General features: G+C 40.2%; 2 protein-coding genes and 1 non-coding gene across 4 annotated transcripts; all 3 read left to right on the top strand.

Moving 5' to 3' along the window:
- The first annotated feature begins 4641 nt into the window (after positions 1-4641).
- On the top strand, positions 4642-10889 carry LOC117165211 (uncharacterized). Its single transcript, XM_076627528.1, has 2 exons — positions 4642-5322; positions 7041-10889. The coding sequence occupies exons 1-2, from the start codon at positions 4642-4644 to the stop codon at positions 10887-10889; spliced, it is 4530 nt and encodes a 1509-aa protein (XP_076483643.1).
- A 2454-nt stretch (positions 10890-13343) lies between these two features.
- On the top strand, positions 13344-18302 carry LOC117164562 (translation machinery-associated protein 16 homolog). 2 transcript variants are annotated; one of them, XM_076627532.1, is made up of 6 exons: positions 13344-13712; positions 14158-14438; positions 17192-17283; positions 17401-17545; positions 17630-17770; positions 17866-18302. In XM_076627532.1, the coding sequence occupies exons 2-5, from the start codon at positions 14394-14396 to the stop codon at positions 17645-17647; spliced, it is 300 nt and encodes a 99-aa protein (XP_076483647.1). In that variant the 5' UTR covers positions 13344-13712; positions 14158-14393; the 3' UTR covers positions 17648-17770; positions 17866-18302. The 2 variants fall into 2 exon arrangements, with proteins under 2 accessions (XP_076483647.1, XP_076483646.1); XM_076627531.1 differs by having other exon boundaries at positions 17837-18302.
- Positions 18303-26129: 7827 nt separating this feature from the next.
- LOC117164563 (U6 spliceosomal RNA) lies at positions 26130-26236 on the top strand. The gene has a single exon (XR_004465690.1). It is a non-coding gene; the product is annotated as a U6 spliceosomal RNA (small nuclear RNA).
- The last annotated feature ends 219 nt before the right edge of the window (positions 26237-26455 follow it).

Below are 26455 nucleotides of genomic sequence, written 5' to 3'. Positions count from 1 at the left end.
AAAACCCCTTATTATGAAATAATAGTGAATCACTCGATTAGGAAAATACATGGTAACCGTATTAAACCTTACTTTCCAGGACGATCTTCACCTTCTTCATAGTTAGCTAAGCTAAACGTTATACCCCTTAACGGTAGTTCTATATATCAAGAAAAATTAGCTCATGCATACTTATATAGCGAATCTGTAAACGTAATTATAGGTTTAGACATTAAGGATATATATGCAAAACTCAGCGAAATTAAAAGATTTAGACTAATGTTAACAGAACATTTTATGTGAATACCCGTATTCCAATGAAATGATTACACGCGCTCGCAAAAGAAATTTAGACAATGTAATCATGCATATTAAATTTATGACACACACTTGTTACCGAAGAGGGTCATTGAATTTTGTTGGATCCATTTCTAGAAGTCTATTTGTAACTCTGGATAACGATAATTTAGAATTAATGAATAAAAATATAGATAAATTTTTTGATGAAAACAATAACTTAAAAACCAATATAACTTACAAAACAAATGTCAAAACTATAGCTTTACCCTTAACTGACAGTCTAGAAGAAATCCTAACAAAAATTGAAAACGCTCCAAAAATCATTAATAATGTATAATCGTATAGAATGCACCTCAATCAAATTTCCAACAAAGTAAACTCTCTTAATTATGAACATAGAATTAGAAGTCTTAAGAAATAGGAACTAAGTGTCTTATAAATTATTAGTTATATTGATCTAGCATTACTAGGAACATATGTATATTTAACAAAATAGGATTATTCGATATTATAAGCAAATGCCTACCTTCCAAATTATGTATTCGCGTATTATGTTGTAAAACCAAAGAAAAAAAAAGACACAGGTATAAGCAATATCTCTAGACCAATAGAGACACCTAGCTCACCTTTAAACACATATTCCACACCTGAAATACAACCATTAGGAGAATTACCTGAGGACACCAATTCAGTCATCCTCGAAGCAAGGCATGTAAGATTCCAAAAGGGCATACAAAAGGAGGCACTACACCGAAAATAAGAGTCTGGAGGACCAGCCGCACTCTAACACTGGGGGAATGTAACGTCAACAAATATCTCCAACCGACTCAGGAAACCTGAACCGCCTTGCACACGACACCGACTCCCAAAATAAAGGATTATGAATTCGGCACGTAGGCATAAGATAAACGAACATCTAGAAGGGCTGGTTCTTGATCGAGGCTTCAGTCTTTCGGTAACAGTTTAATCGCACACTTGTAATCCTATTATAGAATAGAGGTATCTCGAACTCTGGTTCAAGAACCCAACATTTTTTTATTATTATTTTCCCATTATTTTTACGTGACAAGCAAAGCGTAACGATAAACAAACTCCGGGCAAAACAATGTTGCCGCTACGTGCAATCGTCAACCGAGGTTGAATTTAAAGTTTTCGATACTCCCCCGAGTATAAATAAAAGAACACGATCGTTAAGACAATTAGTATCGAACATTCTTATAGCGAATTAATATCGAACGAACGTAAGCATTACCTTGTATACACATATCGAGCAACACTAAGCGAACGACGACTAATTCTGTACTGCAAATAATTTTAAATACATTTGACTACACTAAGTATCAACTCGTCTGGTCATTAATCAACAACGCGTTTAATCGTCCTCCACATACATGTTGTATAAGCTACTATGTGTATATTTATTTATGTTTCCCATAGTACAGACGTATTCCTTATTTTATTGTAGCTGTGTAATTTCAGTAGTCTTGCATAAAGGACATCTGTTTTGTTGCAATTGTATCAGCTATTAATTGTAATACTTGAAGCGTTTGTATCTAATCGTCATGCATCTGTGGTGGCACTCGACCATGGAACTTTCCAACGGCTTCGCGACACAAAGCGCTATACCTTCAAAGCGTAAAGCCGACACGCCTAATGTACCATCGATATCCCTACAGTTCTTTCGCCGAATATTCGGAAGAATGCATACGCGGCAACCGTTGCGGACATCTAATAAACGCGTGCGTAGTGGAGATATCGAGGGACAACAAAGAAAAGAATCCATTTGGTTTCGAATCAAAGATTCATTCTGCCCCGAGCTGCGGAGTGCGAAAGGTTAAGCGTCATAGCGAAGCAAACACAATTAGAGATACGAGATTATTGACTCTTGATAGTTAATCGTTAATCGTTAATTGTTGTTCATCGTTAACCGTTAATTGTTTTTGATCGTTCATCGTTAATCGTTAATTGTTGTTGACAGTTAATCGTTAGTCGTTAATTGTTGATCATAAATTGTTGACTGTTGATTGTTAATAATTTAATTAACTTTTTTGTTGAACATCAAGAGTATTTCTTGTGGGCACCTTCACCCACTATCCACCTCACATCGTTATTCTACATACGGAAGGCAAGATTGATATCAAGTTCGAAGGACAGACCGCAGAAGTCTGGTCTCTGCTATTACCACGAGACCTTTCGAGACCGCGCAAGGAAGTGCCGGGCCCCTTGCAACTGGACCCAGTGAAACGAGACCAGCCGTCCGTAAACGCGGCATGTGGCGATGGCTTTAGTATCCCGTCGCATTTTCGTGACGGACAAGGCACCAAGGATCTCTTTCCTTGTGAACACCGGTGTCAATATAAGCGTATACCCGTGCAACAATCTACGCGGATCCGCGAACAAAGATACGTACGAGCTGTTTGCGACGAATCGAGTGGTCGAAGCAAACCGAAAACGCCTTTCGCGAGTCAAAACGCATCGTCTCTGACGCCACAATGTTAGTGTCACGACCGGCATACTTCAAATCCGATGGACTGACGATGGAGATAAAGATGTGGCGGCACTCGGCGACAATCGGCGGCAATATCGCTGAAGTGTCTAATGAACCATCAACATCCCAACGGTCCTTCCGCCGAAGGTTCTAGAAGAAACAGCACGTGGCAACGGTCGCGGACGCCTAGCAAATGCAAATGCATGGTGGGGATGTTGAGGGATGACAAAAGGAAGTAATCGGATTCGATCGAAAGTCAAATCATAAGAGCTTCAGTCATGGAAAGTCACGCCTAGGGTTTGGAAGTGGATTGTAAAGTGAATTGTTGTTAGAAAAAAAATAAAGTTTCTTTTTTTTATTTACACCTCAAATTTCTTTTTTTATTTTGTTATTTTACGTGACATTAGCGCATCCGGTATCGGCAACAGCGCGTGAACGACAAATGGCAGCCGCTACGATTTGTTACAAAATCTTTGTCTCCCGTGCGATTAATTCTGTATTTAGAATAATTTTAAATATATTTGACAATATCAAGTATCAACTCGTCACGTCATTATTTAAATCATCCACCACAAATCCAAAAACAGAATAAGGAAAACAGAGAAACGAACAAATAGAAAATTAAGTTGCTAACATGTTTTTCTATAATAATATTTTAACATCAATATTGTAATACGCAATGTGTTACGCCGCCTAAAACATCTGCCCGCCAGCCCGCGCGACCGGACAACAACCGACCTGCGTAACGTCACTTCGACCCTCAATAAACCTAAGGACCCACCATAACTTTCACTTCCCTGTATTGTTTCGCCATGTGTCTTCAATCCGTTTGTCTTGAAGAATTTCTAAAGCTTAAAAATATTCTCGAAACACAGTCGGTTTTTAGAGAGGTCCTTGGGTTTATTAGTCGCACTTAAAACACGGAGAAAGCGGGTATGCACCCATTAGGAAAATCCGAATAGCCCTGTAATAAAACAAGCTAGGTTTTTCTCACGCACACAGTCATCTATCCACCACGATGGTAGGAGACTTCCTACTCATCCCTTCGAGCAGTAGTGCAGGTCATGACCAATCGACACCGCGGTTCGTTACCCTCACTTTTCCTAACGAAAGTGGGAACAACGAATCCGCGTTCTTTAGGCACAGGGGCACACCCACACCGAACTTTTCTTCCGTATTAGAAAAAGAGCGACAGACAGTCTAAAAACTAACGCCTAACGCGGCAGTCTACACATAGCGCGAGAGTCGCATACTTCACGCAAATCTTTTGTCGGTTCTCGGTGTTGTCGAACACACATCTTCTCTCCTAAATATATTATAGTGCTAAGTCCATTAATACATTAATTTCCATTATAAGAGCCCTGCTCTAGCGTACATATCTATCGCATCTTCGTGCGACAAGTTGTTAACTATTTATTTCTCTACGTCAGTGTAATCTAAGTGTTGGAAATATATAATTTATAATTCTGTGAATCACAGTGCTATACAAACTCAATCACCCCTATTATCTCAACGGAAATCAGGGGATCGATCAATTCGTGGTGTCGATTGCTATAATCGTAACGGAGATTTACGACCCCCGTTGACGTCTCTCCTCGCGATTACGTCTCCCCGCAATTAGTCGAAATTTACATGGTCCTTCGAGCCGGATTTCGTGCCGCCAAAAAGTGCACTGACTAGTGACTATACAGTGTCGCGTGAAGTCCAAGTTCCAACCACTTAGTCAACTGATCAAGGGAACCGCCATCGGAGAGGAGCACCTCCGTCGCTCAGCATCTACACGAGCCCACGCCGCATCGTAACGATTGTCAACCGAATCCCAGATCAACGTCCATTTGATCAAGGTAAGATCGTTCATATTATTAAAATCAAATATGGCCCAAGCTGAACCAATCAGCACGTTACGGCGGAGACGAGGCACCCTAGCCGGTCGACTTGCAACCATAAGGCGCGAACTCGATGAATACGAAGCGTCTGGGAAGGCAAACAGAATCTTCCTAACATCTTGCCGCAGCTCGTTCGATGAACTTTGGAGGAGGATACTCGCGGTTCAAGAAGAGTTAGATGGGTTAGATGAGGGGGAAGATGCGCGTGTAGCTTCGTTATCGCAAGAGCATCGGGAGCTTGACATGCGGTTCCTAGGTCTCTTTGAGCAAATGTCAGCAACAACCCCGTCGACAACAAAAACAGGCGAGACATGCCGGAAACCAGAGCCGACCACCGTTCCAGAGGTCCGCGTGCCCCAATTCGACGGTGCCCTCGAGAACTGGACCTATTTCTACGACACGTTCTCATCCATAGTGGACCGTAACGAAAGTTTGACGAATGTCCAAAAGTTCCAGCATCTACGCTCATCTATAACTGGACGGGCCGCACAGAGTATCCAGTCATTAGAACTAACAGAGGCCAACTATCCCATCGCGCTTGACACACTGAAGGATAAGTTCAATTGCCCCCTCCAAATCTGCATGCGCCATTGGAATTTGATGCGCAACTATCCGGAAATCAAAAAGGAAACTCCAGAAGCCCTAGAGGATTTGTTGGAAACCATCAGCGTAAATCTAAAGGCGCTCGAACACCTAAAAGAGCCCGTCACATCAAATATAGCGATTATCGAATTGATCGCGTCGAAATTGCCCTCGTCCAGCCTTTTTTTTTTTTTTTTTACGTGGAGAAATCCTCATGGACACCCGCTAGCGGGTAGTGTCGGACTCTTACCGACTAAAACTCCACGGTGGCCTGTCCTGACGCCTGAGTCGAGATGCACCCGGGATCTCTCCCGAATTACTCCGGTTGCCCCCGGGCGTCTACCTCTCCTTCTTTGTCGAAGGGAGGCGTCCTTCTCTTCTTGGACCGCTGGGGGGGAACCACGCCCCCCAGCGCCTCGCTCCTGCTGCGTCATCCTGGGACCCCGTCCCCTGACGCCTCTTCCTGGTTCGACGTGGTCCTGGCAGGCGTGGGGCCCACTAGCTTCTCCGAAAATTCTCCGCACCGGATCGGCGCACTGGCAGGTGCCGCGGACACCGCCAGCTGCCATCCGTCTATGAGAGAATATCAGATCCGTCGGGATGCTCACAGGACTCCGTGGGGGCCACCAACTTCTCCGAAATTTCCGCACCGGATCGGCGAACTGGCTAGTGTCGCGGGCACCGGCCAGCCGCCACCCGACTATAAGAAATATCAGATCCATCGGTGTTTTCCCAGGGTAAGTCCTGTGTCCCGGGGGCTTCTGCCTGCCTCGTGCTCCTTGGATGGTCCCGGTAAAAATGGCTTCGGTGCGCCTCCTTCCTTCTTTCGTCAACACCTCACGGAGCGGTCACCCATCCTAGACCGCTCCGTGACCGCTGCTGCTTAACTTTCGTGATCGGCCGGGAACGAGTGTTTCCAGCGCGGCTAACGGCGTTGACCGCCCTCGTCCAGCCTGCGTAAATGGCAACGCACACTGCCCCGCCAACAGGTGCCATCCTATCAGCATCTGATAGACTTTCTCAAAACACGGGCGAACGGGACTCAATTCCTCTCTAAAGAGAAGGAATCAAAAGGGTCAACCCACAAACACCACAGTTAGCGAACAACCATACCGCATGGGCGAACCCTTGCTACAACCAGCAGAACGGTGGTGTGTCCGACCTGCAACGGACCTCACGAGATCAGACACTGTAAAATCTTCAAGGCCAAATCATCGACCAAACGTTTTCAGATCGTGAAGAAGGCATCGTTGTGTATAAATTGCCTAGGCAGAGGACATTCGCCGACACAGTGTACATCGGGTTCGTGTCGTATCTGCGGTCACCGACACCATACTTATCTACACCGCGAACAAACCCAGGTAGACTCATGGTCGTCGAGCGGTCGATCGTCAAGCGGTCGATCGGCAAGCGGTTGGTCGCTGAGCAGTCGGTCGTCGGGCAGTCGCGCACCGAGCGGTCGGTCGTCGGGCAGTCGTTCATCACACAAGCGAGCCTCCACCGAACAATCACCATCTGGATCATCGAAGTCGCGGTCGTCCCACAAGTCGAGGCGAACATCCGACACTTCACGGAAACATACATCTTCGGCTCCAAGAGGTACGAAAGAGCATGCCTCGTACGAGTCACGCTCAGCCCGGATCAAGAACACCACCCCAACCTCCTTGTCCAAGTCCCAACCGGGGCAAAACTGACTGTCTGAGACTACGACAGCAAGGGGGATCGGACTAACAAACACATCTCCCCACACCCCTCTGCATCATGATCTGTTGGCCACAGCACAGATCAAGGTTTTGAACAAACAGGCACAACCAATCCGAGCCCGAGCATTACTCGACACTGGGTCGAGCATGAACTTCATGACCGACAAGCTCGCGAATTCCCTCGGTATAAAGCAAAGGAGATGTGCGATCCAGATCGGAGCCCTCGACAATTTGAGCACCACGGCAAAACGATACACAACGGCCACAATCATGTCGACGGACGGCAAGTATAAGAAAACATTGAGATTTCTTGTTATCCCGGCCATATCGACCTTCATACCAAGCGAGCCCATCGACCCCTCGAGTCTGGGATTACCCAGAAATATTCAACTAGCCGATCCACAATTCCATTGCCCAGCCCCGATCGATGTCTTACTTAGTACCGGATCAACATTTGCGTCGCTGTGCATCGGGCAGGTCAATCTGGCGCAACCAGGCCAACCTGAACTACGTCTACAAAAAACACGGTTCGGCTGGGTAATCGGGGGGAGTCCAACGTCCCAAACCGCGATAAATACGTTCCACGCAACCACAACGGCTCTGCAAGAGGACCTCGCACGGTTTTGGGAGATCGACGAGGGACCGGCCACTACTCATCTTTCGGAATCTGAACGACTATGTGAAGAACATTTCCGAAACCATGTCCGACGAACCAAGGAAGGCAGATACATCGTTGCATTACCATTCAACGAAAAGCTTTCCTCACTAGGGTCATCGAAGGCCGCTGCAATGAGCAGGATCGCCTCTCTTCATCGTCGATTCCAACGCGACAAACAATATGAAACCGCGTATAGTGTTGTGATTCAAGAATATTTAGACTTGGGTCACATGACGAAGATCAACACGGATCACGCCACCGACCACGGATATTATTTACCACATCACGGCGTGATTAAGGAATCGAGCGACACCACCAAGCTCCGGGTTGTGTTCGACGGCTCAGCATCAAGTACCACGGGAGTGTCTCTAAACGACGCCCTTCATACGGGCCCGAAATTACAAGAAGACCTGAGAAACATCCTATTGAGATTCCGGTCATTTCAATATGTCCTTACCGGCAACATCGAGAAAATGTACCGTCAATTCATCCTACGTCCAGAAGATCGTCCTTATCAAAAGATTCTGTGGCGTGCCGACAACGGAGAGATCGAAACATACCGATTCAACACCGTAACGTTCGGTCTATCCGCAGCCCCCTATCTGGCCATCCGATGTCTCAAACAGTTGGCAGAAGACGAGGGACCTCGATTTCCGAGAGCAGCGCAGATCCTACGGCGAGACTTCTATGTCGACGATGCGTTGACCGGAGCCGGTACAAAGGACGAAGCCTTATCAGTCAGGAATGATCTCACGAAATTACTTAAGCTAGCCGGTCTAAATATCCGCAAATGGGCATCAAACGATCGGGATCTGCTACGAGGGCTACCTGAGGAAGACACCAACCAGAAATTACATCTCGGTGAGTCATCCATGTTAAAAACACTCGGCGTCTTTTGGGATTCAGCCGACGATGCCATACTATATTCGGTCAAGACGAACAGTGACACTTCCCGAGTCACAAAGCGATCAATCAGCTCAGTCATCGCACAAATCTATGATCCACTAGGATTGCTCGCGCCGGTAATCGTTCGAGCAAAAATGATTTTGCAACAAGTCTGGACATTGAAGGTAGATTGGGACGAATCCCTTCTGACAGACGTACACACAGAATGGATCAAATACCACACCCAATTGCCGTTGTTAAATGCGGCAAGGTTCCCTCGGAAGACCATCATAGAATCCGCAACGAAAATTGAGCTACACGGATTCTGTGACGCTAGCGAAAGGGCATATGGGGCGTGCGTCTACGTGCGGACGACGGACCGAAAGAACAATATTTGGACTCGACTCCTCACGGCGCGGTCGAAGGTGGCGCCGCTCAAATCGCTCTCCATACCACGTCTCGAATTAAGCGGGGCACTTCTTTTGACGTCCTTGATTTCGTCAATACGACAGGCCCTGACGACCAAAATATCACGGATAGTATACTGGACTGACTCCACCATCGTGCTCCATTGGATCAGGTCTTCGCCGCACACCTTGAAAACATTTGTGGCGAATCGAGTCGCTGAGATACAGACCAAGACCAATATCTCCGACTGGCGTCATGTGCCTACCGACGGTAATCCAGCGGATCTCATCTCCCGAAGCCAGACGCCCAAGGAATTCCTATGTCCGTCCATTTGGAAAAACGGGCCAAGGTGGCTCCTGCAAAGCGAAAACTATTGGCCGGTCTGGAGCGCGACACCGGTAGTCGACCTCCTGGAGCAAAAGAAGACGATCTGTCTGAGGACGAATATTAACGACAACACACTCCTCCATCGTTACTCGTCTTGGCCAAGACTAATAAGAATCGTCGCCCGGTGTCTTCGATGGAGACATAAGCAACACCGATCTGCCCATCTCACCACAGACGAACTGACTGCAGCGCACAACAGACTAATAAAAATATTACCATCCAGTCATTTCGCGCCTGAAATTCGGATCCTCCAGAAAAATCGAAGCGAGCACGTTGGAGGGAAACTACAGCCATTAAACCCCTTCCTCGACGAAGATGGGCTACTCCGGGTAGGAGGACGACTAACCAACTCCGCCATACCCTTCAGCCAAAAACACCCGATCATCCTACCGAAATACCCGGTGACAGAGCTAATTATAGAGCAAGAGCACCGGAACAATCATCACACAGGGACACAAGCTACACTATACGCGGTGAGACTGCGCTATTGGCCGATCGACGGCCGTAGCCAGGTATGGCGCACTCTCAGAAGGTGCGTCCGCTGCTGCAGAGCCAACCCTCCACCAGTGGAATACTTGATGGGTGATTTGCCAGAGGCGCGTGTTACCGAATCGCGGCCGTTCACGAACGTCGGAATCGACTACTGCGGCCCATTCTACATCAAGGAGAGGAGGGACCACAACCGACGTAAAATCAAGACGTACGCCGCCATATTCGTCTGTCTGGCGACAAAGGCGGTCCACATAGAGTTAGTCAGCGACCTAACCACCGACGCCTTCTTGGCCGCGCTACGCCGTTTCATCTCGCGGCGAGGATACTGCGCAACGATCCTCTCCGACAACGGCACCAATATCGTTGGGGCTAACCGGGAGCTGCAAGAACTCCGGACCCTATTGCAGTCCGACGACCACCAAGATAGGGTACAGAATTTTCTCGCCGACCGACAAATACAATGGCGTTTTAATCCTCCGAACTCACCACATTTTGGCGGCTTATGGGAAGCCGCGGTTAAAGCGTTCAAACGCCATCTCATCCGCGTGGTCGGCACGGAGCTCCTGACCTTTGAGCACCTCAACACCCTGGTGATAGAAATTGAGGCCATTCTCAATTCACGCCCACTGACTCCCATCTCATCCGATCCGAAAGATCCTCCTGTCCTCACTCCCGGACATTTTCTGATCGGTGACACACTAACCAGTTTACGGGAGCGTGATTTCAGGACAGTTCCATCAGGCCGGCTATCCAGTTGGCAGCGCATTTACCAGATTAAGCAGCACTTCTGGAGCAGATGGTATCGAGAATACCTAAATGAGCTAACCCGCCGCAACAAATGGGACAAGGGCAAACATAACATTCGTGAAGGCACCGTAGTAATCCTCAGGGAGGATAACGTGCCCTCTATGCAGTGGCCTTTGGGCCGCGTAATCAAGGTCCATCCAGGAGCCGACGGAATCATCCGGACCGCTACCGTGCAGACGGCAATAAGCATCCTGGACCGCGGTGTCAAAAGACTGGTCCCCTTACCCATCCACCCAGATCCAGACGAAGCCGAACGTCCACACGGAGCGAAGGAGGTCACCAACGACGCACCTGACTCCACAGCCAGAATTTGATCGGTGCCCTCTCAACGGGGGGAGGATGTTACGCCGCCTAAAACATCTGCACGCCAACCCGCGCGACCGGACAACAACCGACCTGCGTAACGTCACTTCGACCCTCAATAAACCTAAGGACCCACCATAACTTTCACTTCCCTGTATTGTTTCGCCATGTGTCTTCAATCCGTTTGTCCTGTAATAAAACAAGCTAGGTTTTTCTCACGCACACAGTCATCTATCCACCACGATGGTAGGAGACTCCCTACTCGTCCCTTCGAGCAGTAGTGCAAGTCATGACCAATCGACACCGCGGTTCGTTGCCCTCACTTTTCCTAACGAAAGTGGGAACAACGAATCCGCGTTCTTTAGGCACAGGGGCACACCCACACCGAACTTTTCTTCCGTATTAGAAAAAGAGCGACAGACAGTCTAAAAACTAACGCCTAACGCGGCAGTCTACACATAGCGCGAGAGTCGCATACTTCACGCAAATCTTTTGTCGGTTCTCGGTGTTGTCGAACACACATCTTCTCTCCTAAATATTTTATAGTGCTAAGTCCATTAATACATTAATTTCCATTATAAGAGCCCTGCTCTAGCGTACATATCTATCGCATCTTCGTGCGACAAGTTGTTAACTATTTATTTCTCTACGTCAGTGTAAACTAAGTGTTGGAAATATATAATTTATAATTCTGTGAATCACAATGTTATACAAACTCAATCACCCCTATTATCTCAACGGAAATCAGGGGATCGATCAATTCGTGGTGTCGATTGCTATAATCGTAACGGGGATTTACGACCCTCGTTGACGTCTCTCCCCGCGATTACGTCACCCCGCAATTGGTCGAAATTTACACAATGTGAAAATGAAAAAATTGGAAGCAACCGAACTACGGATGAAACTAAATCACTTCGCTGCTTGTAAAGATAACTTTTAGTGTTATAAACATAAGTCAAGTGGCAAAGAGCATAAATTGAATTTACCCAAACTCTTCTTGAAATCTGACAAAATGATTCTTTATTTTGTCAAAAAAATCTTTACGTATTTTCCATTCCCATTCGTCGCTTTTTTCAGTGGCGTGTTTATCGCTACGTCGAAACTCCGTCGGGTAGCAGTTAATTTCATTTAAAGTAGAAAACTATTCAGAAACGTATACACGTTACACAGCAACAAACCAGTCGCCCTGTTATTACCTCGTTCTCAACAGTTCAAATTTCAGGGACAACCGACTACTTAGTATCGACCCAGTACGTCATATTTACTCGCCAAAAGTATTGTAAACGAAAATTGTAACCAGACGTGCCGTTAGTAACTACCATTTTTCGCGAAACTTCTTTTTCATTTGGCGGAAATTTAAACAAACCCCGAAACACCGTGGCGTTTTGCAACTGTCTTTAATCCTTTAAGATAAAAAAGATTAACGCAAAATTTTGACGGGATGAAATTTCACGATATATTCAGGTGAAACGATGCGAAATTAGAGCGAAGCTTATAATGGGAATATAGTTTGCTTGTCTGTTGTCATAAAATGAGATATGCAGAATATATTAAAAAATAGAGTATATGTAATACGAAACTTTATATTATTCATGTTATTATGGACAATATATCACAATATGTTCATATATTTAAGTCTCATCTGAAAAAGATTATTGTATGTAGAACACAGTTTAACTGTATTTTGAATTCTTGTTTATCAGATCACAATTGATAAGTTCATATTAGGATGATTATCCTCATTTGAAACAATTTTGTGACTGTTACTTGTCAATATACTTTATATCTTATGTACATTTTAAATATAGTACGCAAACTCGAAGTTGCAAGGAACATTAATAAAAATTCAATATTTCAATAACGCCTTTCATGATTATAATTAAATATTTTTTCAAAATGTCGCATCAGTGTTACATCTAGCACCCCCTCCCCCACACACAAAAGTTTACCAATTTATAATATATGTACTAGTAGATTGACAAGTTACGATTTACAGGTTATATAGAATTCTATTTTATGATTTTATAATTTTTCGTTAAATAGAATAATCAAATAACTTGCAATTAGTAAAATTTCATTTGTTTTATCGTCAAACTTGTGCAAGGGAACATATTAATGCTGGTAACTTTAGTGACTTGCAAAATTTCAATAGTGCAAGACAGGCCAGATATTCAATTGCAATTGGTTGCTATCCATATTTTCATCGGTCTTACAATAACCTTATATTATCAATTATGAATTAAAAAGTTAATGAAATCACAACTCACCCAAGGCCAATGGGTATGACTTCTTTTCGAAGATCGATTGAAATCTCGAGTTTGTTGTTTGAGACGTTCAGTTACCACAAGACAAAAACACCACTCCATTACAGCCGACGTAAACAAAACATGACAGATTCTTCCAATTCTCGGACAACAAACATAGGCTTACATACTTACTGTTTTAAAGTCACAGGCTGTCGTTGAACTTTCGCCAAGTAACTTGATACGTACATATACACGTCCCTCGAAATCAGTTTTCGACGAAAATACATACGTGACATGTTATGTTGCAACCGAACGTGAATTTCTCGCGGGAAATAGCCTGATATCGTTTATTTATGCGTCTCTCAAATACGAATTTTACTATACACTTCGTTTAAGGCACGCCATTTTGCAAAACGATTATCGAAAGATTACTGCTTACATCGAGATCGAGAATAGATTCGCAGGAAGCTGGATGCCGCGATTTCTTCCCGCGCTTTACTTTCTTCCGAAGTTGTGATTGGTTGATTTCCTGCTGCCATATTCGGTTTCGCCGAGAATCGTGAGCACGTACGCTGGAAGCAATGCGGGGTAATTATTTAATTTATTTCATAATATTATTTAACATATATCGTGAAAAATTCTGAATATTCGGATTCTTCTGTTATCGTTTCATCGTATGTTAGCATTATCAGCTCTCGATATCGAATTGACAAACAGAATTTTTCTCATACAAAGTAAGTCACATTAAGTATATGTATATGTATAGTCGAAGCAATGCAATTAAAAATTTTTCCATTTTAATTGGAATTATTTATCACAGACATTTTACCGAGCATTCACAGACATATATATATATATATATATATATATATATATATATATATATAACCAATTTATAATATATATATGAATACACACACACACACACGCGCGCGCGCACACTCACACGCGCACACACACGCGCGCGAATATACACACCCACATATATATATATACAAACAATAGAAATACTTTCGTGTGCTATTATACGTAGTTCGATAGTTTACATTTCACGGGCCCCGTGTTGCACCTGCGTCGGTTTCGTTCCTGTTTCCAACGTATAAGTGTAGCGTCAGTGATTCGCGTGACGCGACGCAACCTTCAACGTTTGTTTTTCTCCGTTTATGCGTTGTGTGTTCGTTTGAATGAAAACGTCGCGAGTGTTGTAACAAAAACCACGGAAAACAGAAGAAGAATACGGGAGCAAAAGGAATTCCAGGCTACAGCAGAATGCCCATTGCCCAACAGGGTTTCGTTCCATGGTATTTCAACGAGGTAAGCTACCTCTTTTAGTACGCTTCAAGGCGCCTCTTTCCAACCAATTAATTTGCGTCCAACACCATTTTAACTTCGTATACTCAGAGAAAATATCGTTCTTTTCTATTTTCTAACTCTGATCTATGTATAAATTTACTGCGACGGGTCATTTCTACGGATTAACGTATCCTATAAAAACGTTGCGTGAAATGTTAATAATATATAAGTCTTGAAACATTTGTACTAATTTCATAGAGGAACGTAGTTGGTACCTTCCGGGTGGCATATTGTATGCTTGTTACATGAACTTTCCAAATATCTTACAGTTAAATGGTTGGATTGTTTACTAGAATAAGCAACACAACATTGTTTTTGATTTATTGTGAATGAATTTATAGAATCATATTATTTTACACATATACACTATCGCGCAAAAGTATCCCAACATTTGATTACTTTTGATATTATGTTATTTAATTGCACAATCAAATTGATAGTATGTGCCGATATATAATGATTACAATCTGTATTATTATCTTATTCCTATGATGTGGTTTTAACATAGGTCGTAACAAAACGGTCAAAAAATTCTTTATTCTCAGACTCTGTAGCCTGTAAGAAACGAATTAATTAATTAAGAATCTCGTTGTAACCTACAGGTTCGGAAAAGGCTGATAGGCTTTGGTCTACGTGGTGGTTGGGAATTTTCATTCGTTTCGAGTTCGCTTAGCTGATAAATAGTCAATGTGCATTTCTTCCAAAATAAAGAAGAAAGCGAAGTCGATAGAAACGTGGGTCAAATTTGAAATCATTTCTCGATTATGTGGAGGTTGATTAAACGCGTTGGTGTATATAGTGATGAGACGAGTTGATATTTGGTGTAGTCAAATGTATTTAAAACTATCGGCAGTACTCTTCTAACGATCTCCCTCTAACGAATTTAAATTCGACTTCGGTTGACGGTTGCGCGTAGCGGCGATATTGTTCTGTCCGGAGTTTGTTTATTATCAAGTTTCGTACCTCGAGACGGTATCAATGCCCCGAGGCAAAACAACAACATGAGTTACTCTCGATTCGCATCGTCCTATGACTCATATGCCGCTACAATATGCAATCGAATAAAGTGATAAATAGCTTGCAGATGTTTACGCGTCTCTGAAAATGTTAAAAGATATAACATGTTTAACGCGAAGTATTCGTGATAATATTCGCTGCAATTTGAAATATCTGCGTGCAATCTCGTAGGTTTTGAATAAAAATTTATCTTTTATCGAAAAATACATACATGTTTTCGCCTATATATAGCTTTGTACTCTTGTAACCTAAAAGAGAAGTCGAAAAAAAGTGATGTTGACTCTTGCAGTAAAAAATTCATTTATGTCAATACTACTTTTAGAAATGCACCAAGAGAAGCAAGACAAATTATTGACGAAACACAGGATAGTCATTTCCGATCCAAAAGAAAAACGCAACTAAAATAATATGTAGATAGCTATTAAGGCAATAAATAATAAAGTCATTGAAATGATCCATCATTTCAAACTAATATCGCTTCTCTTTACTTCAGAACTGCTATAAACATTTTAAATATCATTTATGTCTTGGTTCCCTTGCGAAGTTCTCGAATACTTTCGTCAAATGATGTCATGAACAATATAAATAATCGTAAAAAATCTATATTTGTGTTTAAAAAATAAGCGAATAAAGAGAAATAGGATAATCGAGACCGGTGAAAAAGGATCAACCAACATCCCGCATCTGATACAAGCGGAAGAGAAATCAATTTCTATCATGTCGCACGGCGAACAAGAACGCAAATACGGAATCTTTTGTATAATACTACTCCAAACTCTGTTGAGTCGCAGTAATAATAATAATCGGGTGTTGACTTCTGCTCGTTTTTACTCGAAGTTTGCTCGTTACCTCTTTGAAATTTGGTGGATCGTTTTCTGTCGAAACCCGTTCCATCTGACGTTAAAATCAATAAAAACAATATTACGATAAAGACTTTTATCTCCATTGTTGTCAACTTCCGTCAAGTCTTCGTTTTCTGCTCGCTGGATATAATACGGATTCCCAAAAACTTTCTTCGTATGAAATTTTACTAATGTACATTTATCAAACATTGCACATTTTAAAATAGGTTATCATTATAAGATTAAAAAAAAATAGCTAAAAATATCTTGAAACAAAAGAAACCAATTTTGAAGTTTGTTAGCCCGGAAATGTCATGGTAGGAAGGTATACTTCGATATTACTTTTACTATCGATAGGCGTCGCCGTCGTTGCTGTTATCATATACGAGACACAACAAATCACGAAATTGACAAATCACCGGTGATCTCCTCGAGTCGCAGTTCGAACGTTTCACAAATAAATTAAAGAATTAAACTTTAGATATAGTGGTAAAATTTATTGTATGAATCCAACAGAGTGATGGTTCAGAGTGTTATAACAAAGAGGTATAGAACGCTGATTTGGGAGACTTCTTGTACTGAGGTTTTAGTCCCTCTGAAGCGGTTATCGTCGGGTGTATATCAGAGGCGCCTATCCGTTGCTATCTGGTTATTTTTTCGATAGCTGTGGCATGTAGGATGTTTTGTCTACTCTATTAGTGCTTCTAAGCGTGTGATACTGTCGACGATTCGCCTGTGCATGATTATACATTGAGTAAACGGATAGCCTGAGTTGGAGTTTTGATGATTAGGATAATCGAAATAATTCATAGCCATGGTAATATTTTAACTAATTTATTTTGTTGTCTTTTATAGGCCACTGCAATGAGAAAAGAATTCCTGAAGCCAAAGAAAATGATACATCCAAATAGCAGAAAGTCTATCGCTATTACGAAAAAAGCCAAAAAGTAAATACAATTACTATTGAATTATGTGATTTTGTTATGTACATTTCATTTATTTTATATGATTATATAATACTTTTGTGTAATAAAGAAGGAAATGGACAATGTGTTTTGTTTCAGAATATCAAATAGACAGAAGGCAGAAATGTCCTGCTTGATAAAACAGAATTCAATAGGAGAGAAAATATCGTGGATCAGAAACAATATGATTCCAGGCGTGTGTCCCTATACTCCAGAGATAACTGCAAGTTTGTTAGAAACGGAGGTAAAACAAAAATGTATACACATGATGATACAGAGATTGTACATTAAAGATGTGATTAGTTATAGTTCTATATTTGATCCAAAGGTATGTAGCAAGAAATGATGAAGAAATGGAAGAAATTACTATTAAAAGGTCTATAGGTAGCAACAGGAGTAGACAGCATGCTAGGAGGGAACATATAATTAGAGTAGAAAGAACTAGGAGAATATCATACACGTGGAATAGGTAAAGAATTACAGCCAAATTTATTTTCAATATATCCTGATGTACAAACCCTCCTTTATTTTTCAGAAATTTCTGATATTTTAAATGCAACTCAGTGTGAAATGTTATTGAATTGGAATAATGAATTACAGTGTGCGAATAATTTTAAATTTATAAGGTTTGGCGAGAAAGATTTAAAGAAAGTATTAGAGCTAAGAAAAAGAATGAAAATAAGCCATATTAGACTATCCAAATCTCTATTAGCTATGCCTGTAAACAAGAAGAATTTATTCAGCAAGCCAATTGATTTAGATGAAAATAGTGTAATGGAAATAGAATAAATTCTGTAGATATGTCTTTTTATCTTTCATCTCTATTTAAAAACAAGAAAACAGAAGAAAAGCGAACAGTTTTTTGTTTGCGAAATGCTAGAAACCGCATTTCGTCTTGCTCTTATCTCCCACGAGAAACAGTCACGTCACAAGATACAAGAGTACGATAGAAGAGAAAAGAAAATGTTCGATTGTGAAATATACAACAAAACTGAAACATGCAGATGAATCACGTGCACGTTATGAATATTCTGCATCGTTTCTCCGCCTTTCCTTCATTTTTTTCGCTAGCTGCTCCATTATTTAAGAACGAAGATATAGTAATTACTCTCAAAGTTGTACATTTCGAAATGGTAGGAAAATCAATAGTACAATGATAAATATACGATTTTAAAAGCTTTTTAGATTTCTTACATACTTAGCATTAATCAAATAGCTTAATATATAAAAGAGTTTACTTATGTCGCATGTTATAAATGCAGCTGCGTTCGTTACAACAATTCCAATTCCAAGGAATTTCTCTCGAAGATCGCAGTGAAGAATTTGTTTTGTTAAATTATTACTGGTATACTTCGTCAACTTGTGGTATATCGATACAATTTGTCAACCATCACTTTTAATAGCTTCTCGCTAATAAAAACATTTCGTACCTATTTAATAAGAAGCAGTATATTCTTAATTATTTAGAAATTTACTTAATGATGTTTAAAAATACGAATATGTTTAAAAATTATAATGTAAATATATATATTTCATTTCATGTTTTACTAATATATCTCTAATTTAGATTAAATATCTGAAACGTGAAAGAAACTTTTAAAACTTTCAATACATCGCATACGTTTCAAATTTAGTGCATAGTTACATATATATATATATACGATCGATCTTACTCGATCATCTTACTCGAAGAACAGGGTCTGCGTGTGGCGAGCTACGGGACAGGGACCATTGGAATGTTTACTGTCGAGTGTTACAACTATTTCCTTCTTAAGGAGAGCTATAGAATTATTCCATGCCTTTGTTAGAGAAAGCGTTCATCCCGTGACCGCGGCTACGTTCGGCGACTGACTGTCGCCTCGAGCCCAAGCTCATTATCACAACTCTCGAACAATTACAATCGGATTGAATAACTACAATTGTTCAATTACAGCTATAGTAGACTCTAGGTTACAATGTTGCGGGATTATCCAAAATTCCAAAGGCTCCGGTGTTCTTTCATCTCCGACAAATATATTATGGTATAGTTCCTATTTTCCGACCGCATGGAAGGAAAATAGGACAGCCTTAATACCAAAGGCTAATAAAGATGGAAATATGGTCGAGAACTGGCGACCAATTACGATCGGCCCAATTCTAGGCCGCATTTTCTCATCAATCCTTGATGGGCGGCTAAGACGGGGTATAGATCAAAATATAAGGCTGTTGAGATATGTGTAATTTTCTGTGCTGGACTGAGTTAAGTAGTAGAAATACTTATATGTATATATCAGTGTGTGGAAGTATGTGTGTGTGCGCAGCGTCTCGAAACAAAGGAATGTAAACAGTCAGTCGGTTAAGAGTCGTCGATGAAGAGTCGGGTGTAGAAGGTGCTGAGACGCGTGCAAGTGTGTATCGATAAATATATATAGAATCGTCCATGCAATAAATATATCATTATTTTAGTAATAACTGTCAATATAAATTTAATGTTCCTATAACATTATTTCGGCTTCAAAGATCCACAATTCTCAACATGGTAGAAGATCGTGGTTGCCGAGATTTAAGGTTATGGAACCACGTGTAACCGGGAGTGAATGTATAAAAGTCGATTTATAAAAAGGAATAAAAAATTGGAAATAAATTCTGAAGAGATAAAAAGGCTATTGGGAGAACAAATAAAAATATTTTGGATAATAAAGAGAATTATTTTTTGAAAAAAAAAGTGTAAATATAGAAAACGAATCAAGATGCCAAGGGACGACGAAATTAAGGTTCAAATATTCGATGGACGCGATTACAGAATGTGGAAGAAAAGAATATTAATGTATCTAAAGTGTAAAAAATGTTATGAACCGGCTACACGAGAGAAAATGGACACGGATGCGCAAGATAAGTGGAATGAAAAGAATCAATGAGCGATGAACTACATCTATAGTAGTATAACGAATGAGCAATTAGAATTTGTTGGTGATCAAGACACTGCTTTAAAAATAATGCAAAAGTTTGATGAGATGTATATGAAGGAATCAACAGCAGTGCAAATTTGTATAAGAAGTAGACTAGACATGATGAGGTTGAAAGACTTTGAAGAATCAAATTCATTTTTCACGGAATTTGAAAAAAATTTCAATGAATTAAAGAGTGCCGGTGCAAATGTAAGCGAACGTGAAAAACTCGACTACATGCTGAAAGCACTACCAGAATCGTTGAGCTATGTTGGTGACTTAATCGACTCAGTGAAAGAAAGTGATCGGACTTGTGAATTTTTGAAAAATAAAATTATAATGTGGGAAACGCGTAGCAAGAAAGAAAGTGATAGAACAAAGTCAAATGTATTTACAGCCGAAAAAAAGGACATAAAGTGCTATGGCTGTGGAAAGTACGGTCACATGGCAAAGAATTGCACAAACACGTATAGAGGCGGAAACAATGGCGCAAACAATGGAAGAACGCAACAGCAAGGAGGTGCGTATCAGCCGCAGTAGAATAGGGGTCGCGGCGGACGAAGTTTTGGCCAAAGAAGACGAGGATACGGCCAACGAGGATTTGGCCAACGAGGACAAAGCAGAGGCCGGCAACAACGCTACTACGAGGCAAGTCAACACGACGCAAATTATTCACACAACGAGGGCTACGACGACCAAGAAATTGGATCTTTCCTAACGAGAGTAGAGCGCGAAAATAATAAAAATGAAATTACGGTATGTACTAGCGATACGCGAAAAATAGATTGGATATTGGATAGTGGATGTTCAGATCACATTATAAATAATGACTCTTATTTTGTTGAGTACGAAAATTTAAAAAACCCGATAAATGTGAAGTTAGGAGACGGTAGAATTCTAAAAGGAACAAAAGTCGGAAAAATTTTAACTTACTTTGAAGTAAACAAAAGGAGGATTAAAATTACAATGTCTAATGTATTTTACGTGAAAGAAACGGATAATAACTTAATTAGCTATGCGAGAGTAACGAATGAAAATAAGATAGTCTCAGCAGGAAATACTTTAAAGATATATAACAAATACAGAAAGTTGATAGGGATAGCATTCAAAGATCATGGTTTATATAAGATAAGTAGTTACATTGAAAGGCAAGAATCTCATGCTAAAAATGTAGAAATGTACCCTTCCAAAATAACCGTAGAAGAGCACGCGAGATTTTAGAATTAGTACATACCGATTTAAATGGACCTCATAATAATACCGGGTTTGATGGATCCAAATATTTCTTGACATTTATAGATGACTACAGTAAGTGTGCATTGATTTATACTTTAAAATCAAAAGGTGAAGTTTACAATTGCTTCCTTGATTACATAAACAAAGTCGAAAATCTTACTGGTAAAAAGATAAAGAGATTAAGATACGATAATGGAAAAGAATATATGAACAAAAGCATGTACAATCTAACTAGGGAAAAGGGAATTGTCGTAGAACCATGCCCACCTTATGTTCACGAGTTAAATGGAACAGCTGAGCGCTACAATAGAACAATCATGAATTCCGCTAGATGCTTATTACATGATTCAAAGCTGAATATTAAATATTGGCCGGAAATAGTTAGAGCCGCGGCGTACTTAAAAAATAGAACCGTTACAAACACATATGAAAATAAAACACCATTTGAAATATTTTTAAAAAGGAAACCGAATATAAATAATTTAAGATTGTACGGAAGTAGAGTTTTCGTAAGAATACCCGAAGTTAAAAGAAATTCGAAATGGGACAAAAAAGCGGACACTGGGATACTTGTAGGTTATGAAAACAATGGATATAGGATACTAGTTAATAATAAAATTGTAATTGCAAGACACGTAGAATTTATAGGTGAAGATGATAATTTAGTAGGATTTCGAGGAGAAGATGGACCAGGCAATGAGACAGAAAAGGTTTTTGACGAACATTCGGATGTAAACGAAAAGGTCGAGCAGGTTGCAATAAAAAAGGAGAGAAATTTAAGTAACGAATCAGAAGAAAAACTTGAGGACACAGAAAGTAATTTGAGAAGGTAAGGACGGGAAAGAAAGAAACCTCAAAGATATGGTCAAACGAGCTCATATTTCATTTATGTGAATATAGTTAGTGCACACAGCCCTCAAACCTATGAAGAAGCTTTAAGTGGAGATGACAGCGGTTCATGTAAAGAAGCAATGGATCGAGAAATGAATAGTTTAATGAAAAATAAGACCTGGCAATTAGTAGAAAAACCAAAAGACAAAAAAGTATTAGACTTGAAATGGATATATACGAATAAATCTGATAATCGTAAGAAAGCGCGACTAGTTGTTCGAGGCTTCCAACAAAAAGAAGTACTGGAAGATTTATACTCTCCAGTAGCAAAAATGCAAACGTTGAAGTTATTACTATCTTATTGTTGTCAATATGGTTTGACGATTATGCAAATGGATGTAGAAACAGCTTTCTTAAACGGAACTATAAAATCGGAAGTATTTGTAAAACAACCTATAGGTTACGACGATAAAAGCGGGAAAGTATGTAAATTATCAAAAGCGTTATATGGATTGCGTGAAAGTTCAAGAGCTTGGTGTGAATGTTTCGACGAATATATGAAAAAATTAGGATTTCAAAGAAGTAAGAGTGATTATTGTCTGTATATGAAGTATGAGAGCGATGATGTTATATATTTAATTCTATTCGTAGACGACTTATTAATATGTGGAAAAAACATAAGAAAAATCGATGAAATTAAAAAAAAAATTGTCAAACAAATTTTTGATGAAGGACTTGGGTGAAGTAAAGACTTACTTAGGAATAAACATTGAATACGATAATAAGAAGTGTGAGATGAAACTGGATCAAAGTAGGTATATAGAGTCATTAGCGAAACATTATAATATAGAAAACAGTAAATTATATTTTACACCAATGGAACAAAACTTAAGTTTAGAACCCGCACAATCAGCTTTAGACGATATAAGATATAGAAATCTCATAGGAGCTTTGTTATATATTAGTACTGGAACAAGATTAGACGTTAGCTATAGTGTAAATTATTTAAGTCGATTTCAAAACAGTTACAACGAGACCCACTATAAATATGCAGCACAAAAAATTAAGGAGGTGTGTTGAGATATGTGTAATTTTCTGTGCTGGACTGAGTTAAGTGCGTAGTAGAAATACTTATATGTATATGTCGGGTTATCATTAGGATTTAAGGCGCGTAACGATTCTTCGTTTGAATTAGCCATTGTTTTACAAAACAGAGAATATATTTACACGAATAAACAAGGTTTTACAAATATTATGAATAATGAATTTTGTAAATGATATGATTGATTAACAAATGATAAATTAAATTATTAAATAGATTAAAGAATAATAAGTTTTATCGAACAATAAAGAAACGAATAATATATCTTACGATTTACTAATTTAACGAATAATGAAAATTAACGATTGATAAATTTACAAATATTGAATTTAATTTACGCTATAAACAATGATCCGGGGTTCAAACGAATCCACGGTCAACGGGAAAACTTTAAACAATTTTATAACACAAAAAAATACGTTTGCTGAATCACTCGGAAAAATTACTCGATGTATCACTTTCCAAGGCGATCACACGAATGCCTCTCTGATTAAAATCTTTTTCGTAATACGACTGCATTTGTTTGTTATATTCTCGCTGGAAACATCGAGAAGGTTCCAATCGTTGTTGCTAGGCAATATCTGTCAAAAGTTTGTTATATACTCCTTGGAAACATCGAGAAAGATCCAAACGCCGTTGCTAGGCAGTTTCTGTCTGGAGATTGATTCCTCATACAACGTGTGTCCCATTATATCGACATCTCTAAAGTACAATTCTATGTGGTTTCTAGGGAGAACAATACAACCGATCCACACCTTCGTCAGGCAAAACGTTTATCCCGTGACCGTGGCTACGTTCAGCGACCAGTTGTCACCTCGAACCCACTTTCGCTTTTCACAAATGTCAAACAATTACAGATGACAATTACTTAATTACAGTTATGATAAAATCTGGGCTAAAGCATTAAAAGGCTTCCTCAAAATTGCATAGGGAAGGCTCCGGTTTTCATTTCATCTCCGACAAATATAATAGGATTAAGCGAACATATATTTTCACCAACTTTAATCCTCTCCCGTGCCAGTACTCCTGCGCGTAGCAGGTTAGCCGAAACGTGGAGTTTAATTGTCAATCGCATTAAATAACAGACAACACTACAATTTAATCTGAATTCAAAAATTAACGGCAACACAACCAAAACGAGCCAAACAAAACGTAACACAAGACAACCAAGAAAACGAAACCTCAGCTTAACAACAATTGTAGTTGGATGAGTGTATGATTCTCTAGAGGAGCAGACTTTCGATTAAAATTTATTTCGATTAAAAATTACAAAATATGGAATACTTGTAAGAGTGCTATGTGAAGCTCTTACAGGATGCTCTTACGTATGCAACTTTTACGTGTATACTGTTGAAAGAAGAAAATTAGAAGACACTGTTCTAAGGATTACTGAACCTTACAAGAACATATGGCAACATATTTATCACAATAACTACTATAACAATATCGATATGGATAAAACACTTCTGAAAAACAAATTGTGAGTATGTGAAACAACTAAAAAATATAAAGGTCTAACTCCATCACTCCAAACAATAAAACTTTCAAGATGTTAACATGCATTTTATGGAAACCACCATATTTTGTTAGAAGTATGGAATATGTTACGTCCGGTGACTCTCTACGGTCGAGGTGTCCATCAACTGTGCATATATATGTCGGGTTATCATTAGAATTTAAGGCGCGTAACGATTCTTCGTTTGAATTAGCCATTGTTTTACGAAACAGAGATTATATTTACGCGAATATACAAGATTTTACAAAATATTATGAATAATGAGTTTAATGAATGATAAGATTAACAAACGATAAGTTTAACTAATGATTAGATTAAAGAATAATAAGTTTAACGAATAATAAGGGGAACAAATAATATGTCTTACGAATAATAAATTTCACGAATAATGAGATTAACGATTAATAGATTTTACGAATAATGAATTTAATTAACGCTATTAACAATGTTCCTGGGTTCAAACGAATCCACGGTCAACGGGATAACTCTTTACTATGCGTAGAATAATTTTAAATACAAAAGATACGATTGCTGAGACACTCGGTAAATCGCTCGATGTATCACTTTCCAAGGCGATCACACGAATGAATATCTGATGAAAATCTTTTTCGCTATACGACTGCATTTGTTTGTTATATGCTCGCTGGAGGCATCGAGAAGGTTCCAATCGCCTTTGCTAGGCAGTTTCTGTCAAAAGTTTGTTGTATACTCTTTGAAAGCATTGAGAAAGATCCAAACGCCGTTGCTAGGCAGTTTCTGTCTGGAGTTTGATTCCTAATACAACGTGTGTCCCATTATATCGACATCTCCAAAGTACAATTCTATGTGATTTCTAGGGAGAACAATATAACCGATCCACACCTTCGTCAGGCAAAACGTTTATCCCGTGACCCTGGCTACGTTCGGCGACCAGTTGTCACCTCGAACCCACTTTCGCAATCACAAATATCAAACAATTACAAATGACAACAATTGCTTAATTACAGCTATGATAAAATCTAGGCTAAAGCATTAGAAAACTTTCCCAAAAGTTGCAAAGGGAAGGCTCCGGTTTTCCTTTCATCTCCGACATATAATTATACGGGTCGCAATAATCCTAAGGAACGGTCATAAAACGAGGCTTCTGGATTTACCGCTAAAGCCGTTAAGTGGCCTAAAACACCTTCAAATCGAGACATTCCTTATGGTTATTGTTCCATCAGGTAGAAATTGGGGAGTACTTGGTTCGGCATTACATATACTAAAATTGGAACGATACATAGAAGATTAGCATGACCCCTGCGCAAGTATGACACGCAAAATCGTGAAGCGATCCACACTTTCGGGGAACACGAGGCGGGTATGGGTTTTCAGGGCGTAGGACTATGCCCTGGGAAAGTGGCTCGTCGGTGCCTTTGGCACCCGCCAGTTTGCAGATCCGGTGCAGAGAATTTTGCGGAGGATGGATATGGCAGACAAAAAAGGCAGTAACGTTTACGGCGCAGGGAAAAGATACCTCAGTACCGGTGCAGCCGCGGGTTGTAAAGCGAGCCCCGCTGCGTC

The sequence above is a fragment of the Bombus vancouverensis genome, unplaced genomic scaffold, assembly GCF_051014615.1.
Source record: "Bombus vancouverensis nearcticus unplaced genomic scaffold, iyBomVanc1_principal scaffold0069, whole genome shotgun sequence".
In the NCBI taxonomy this organism is placed as follows: Eukaryota; Metazoa; Arthropoda; class Insecta; order Hymenoptera; family Apidae; genus Bombus; species Bombus vancouverensis.
This window is presented reverse-complemented; position numbering and strand designations above follow the sequence as displayed.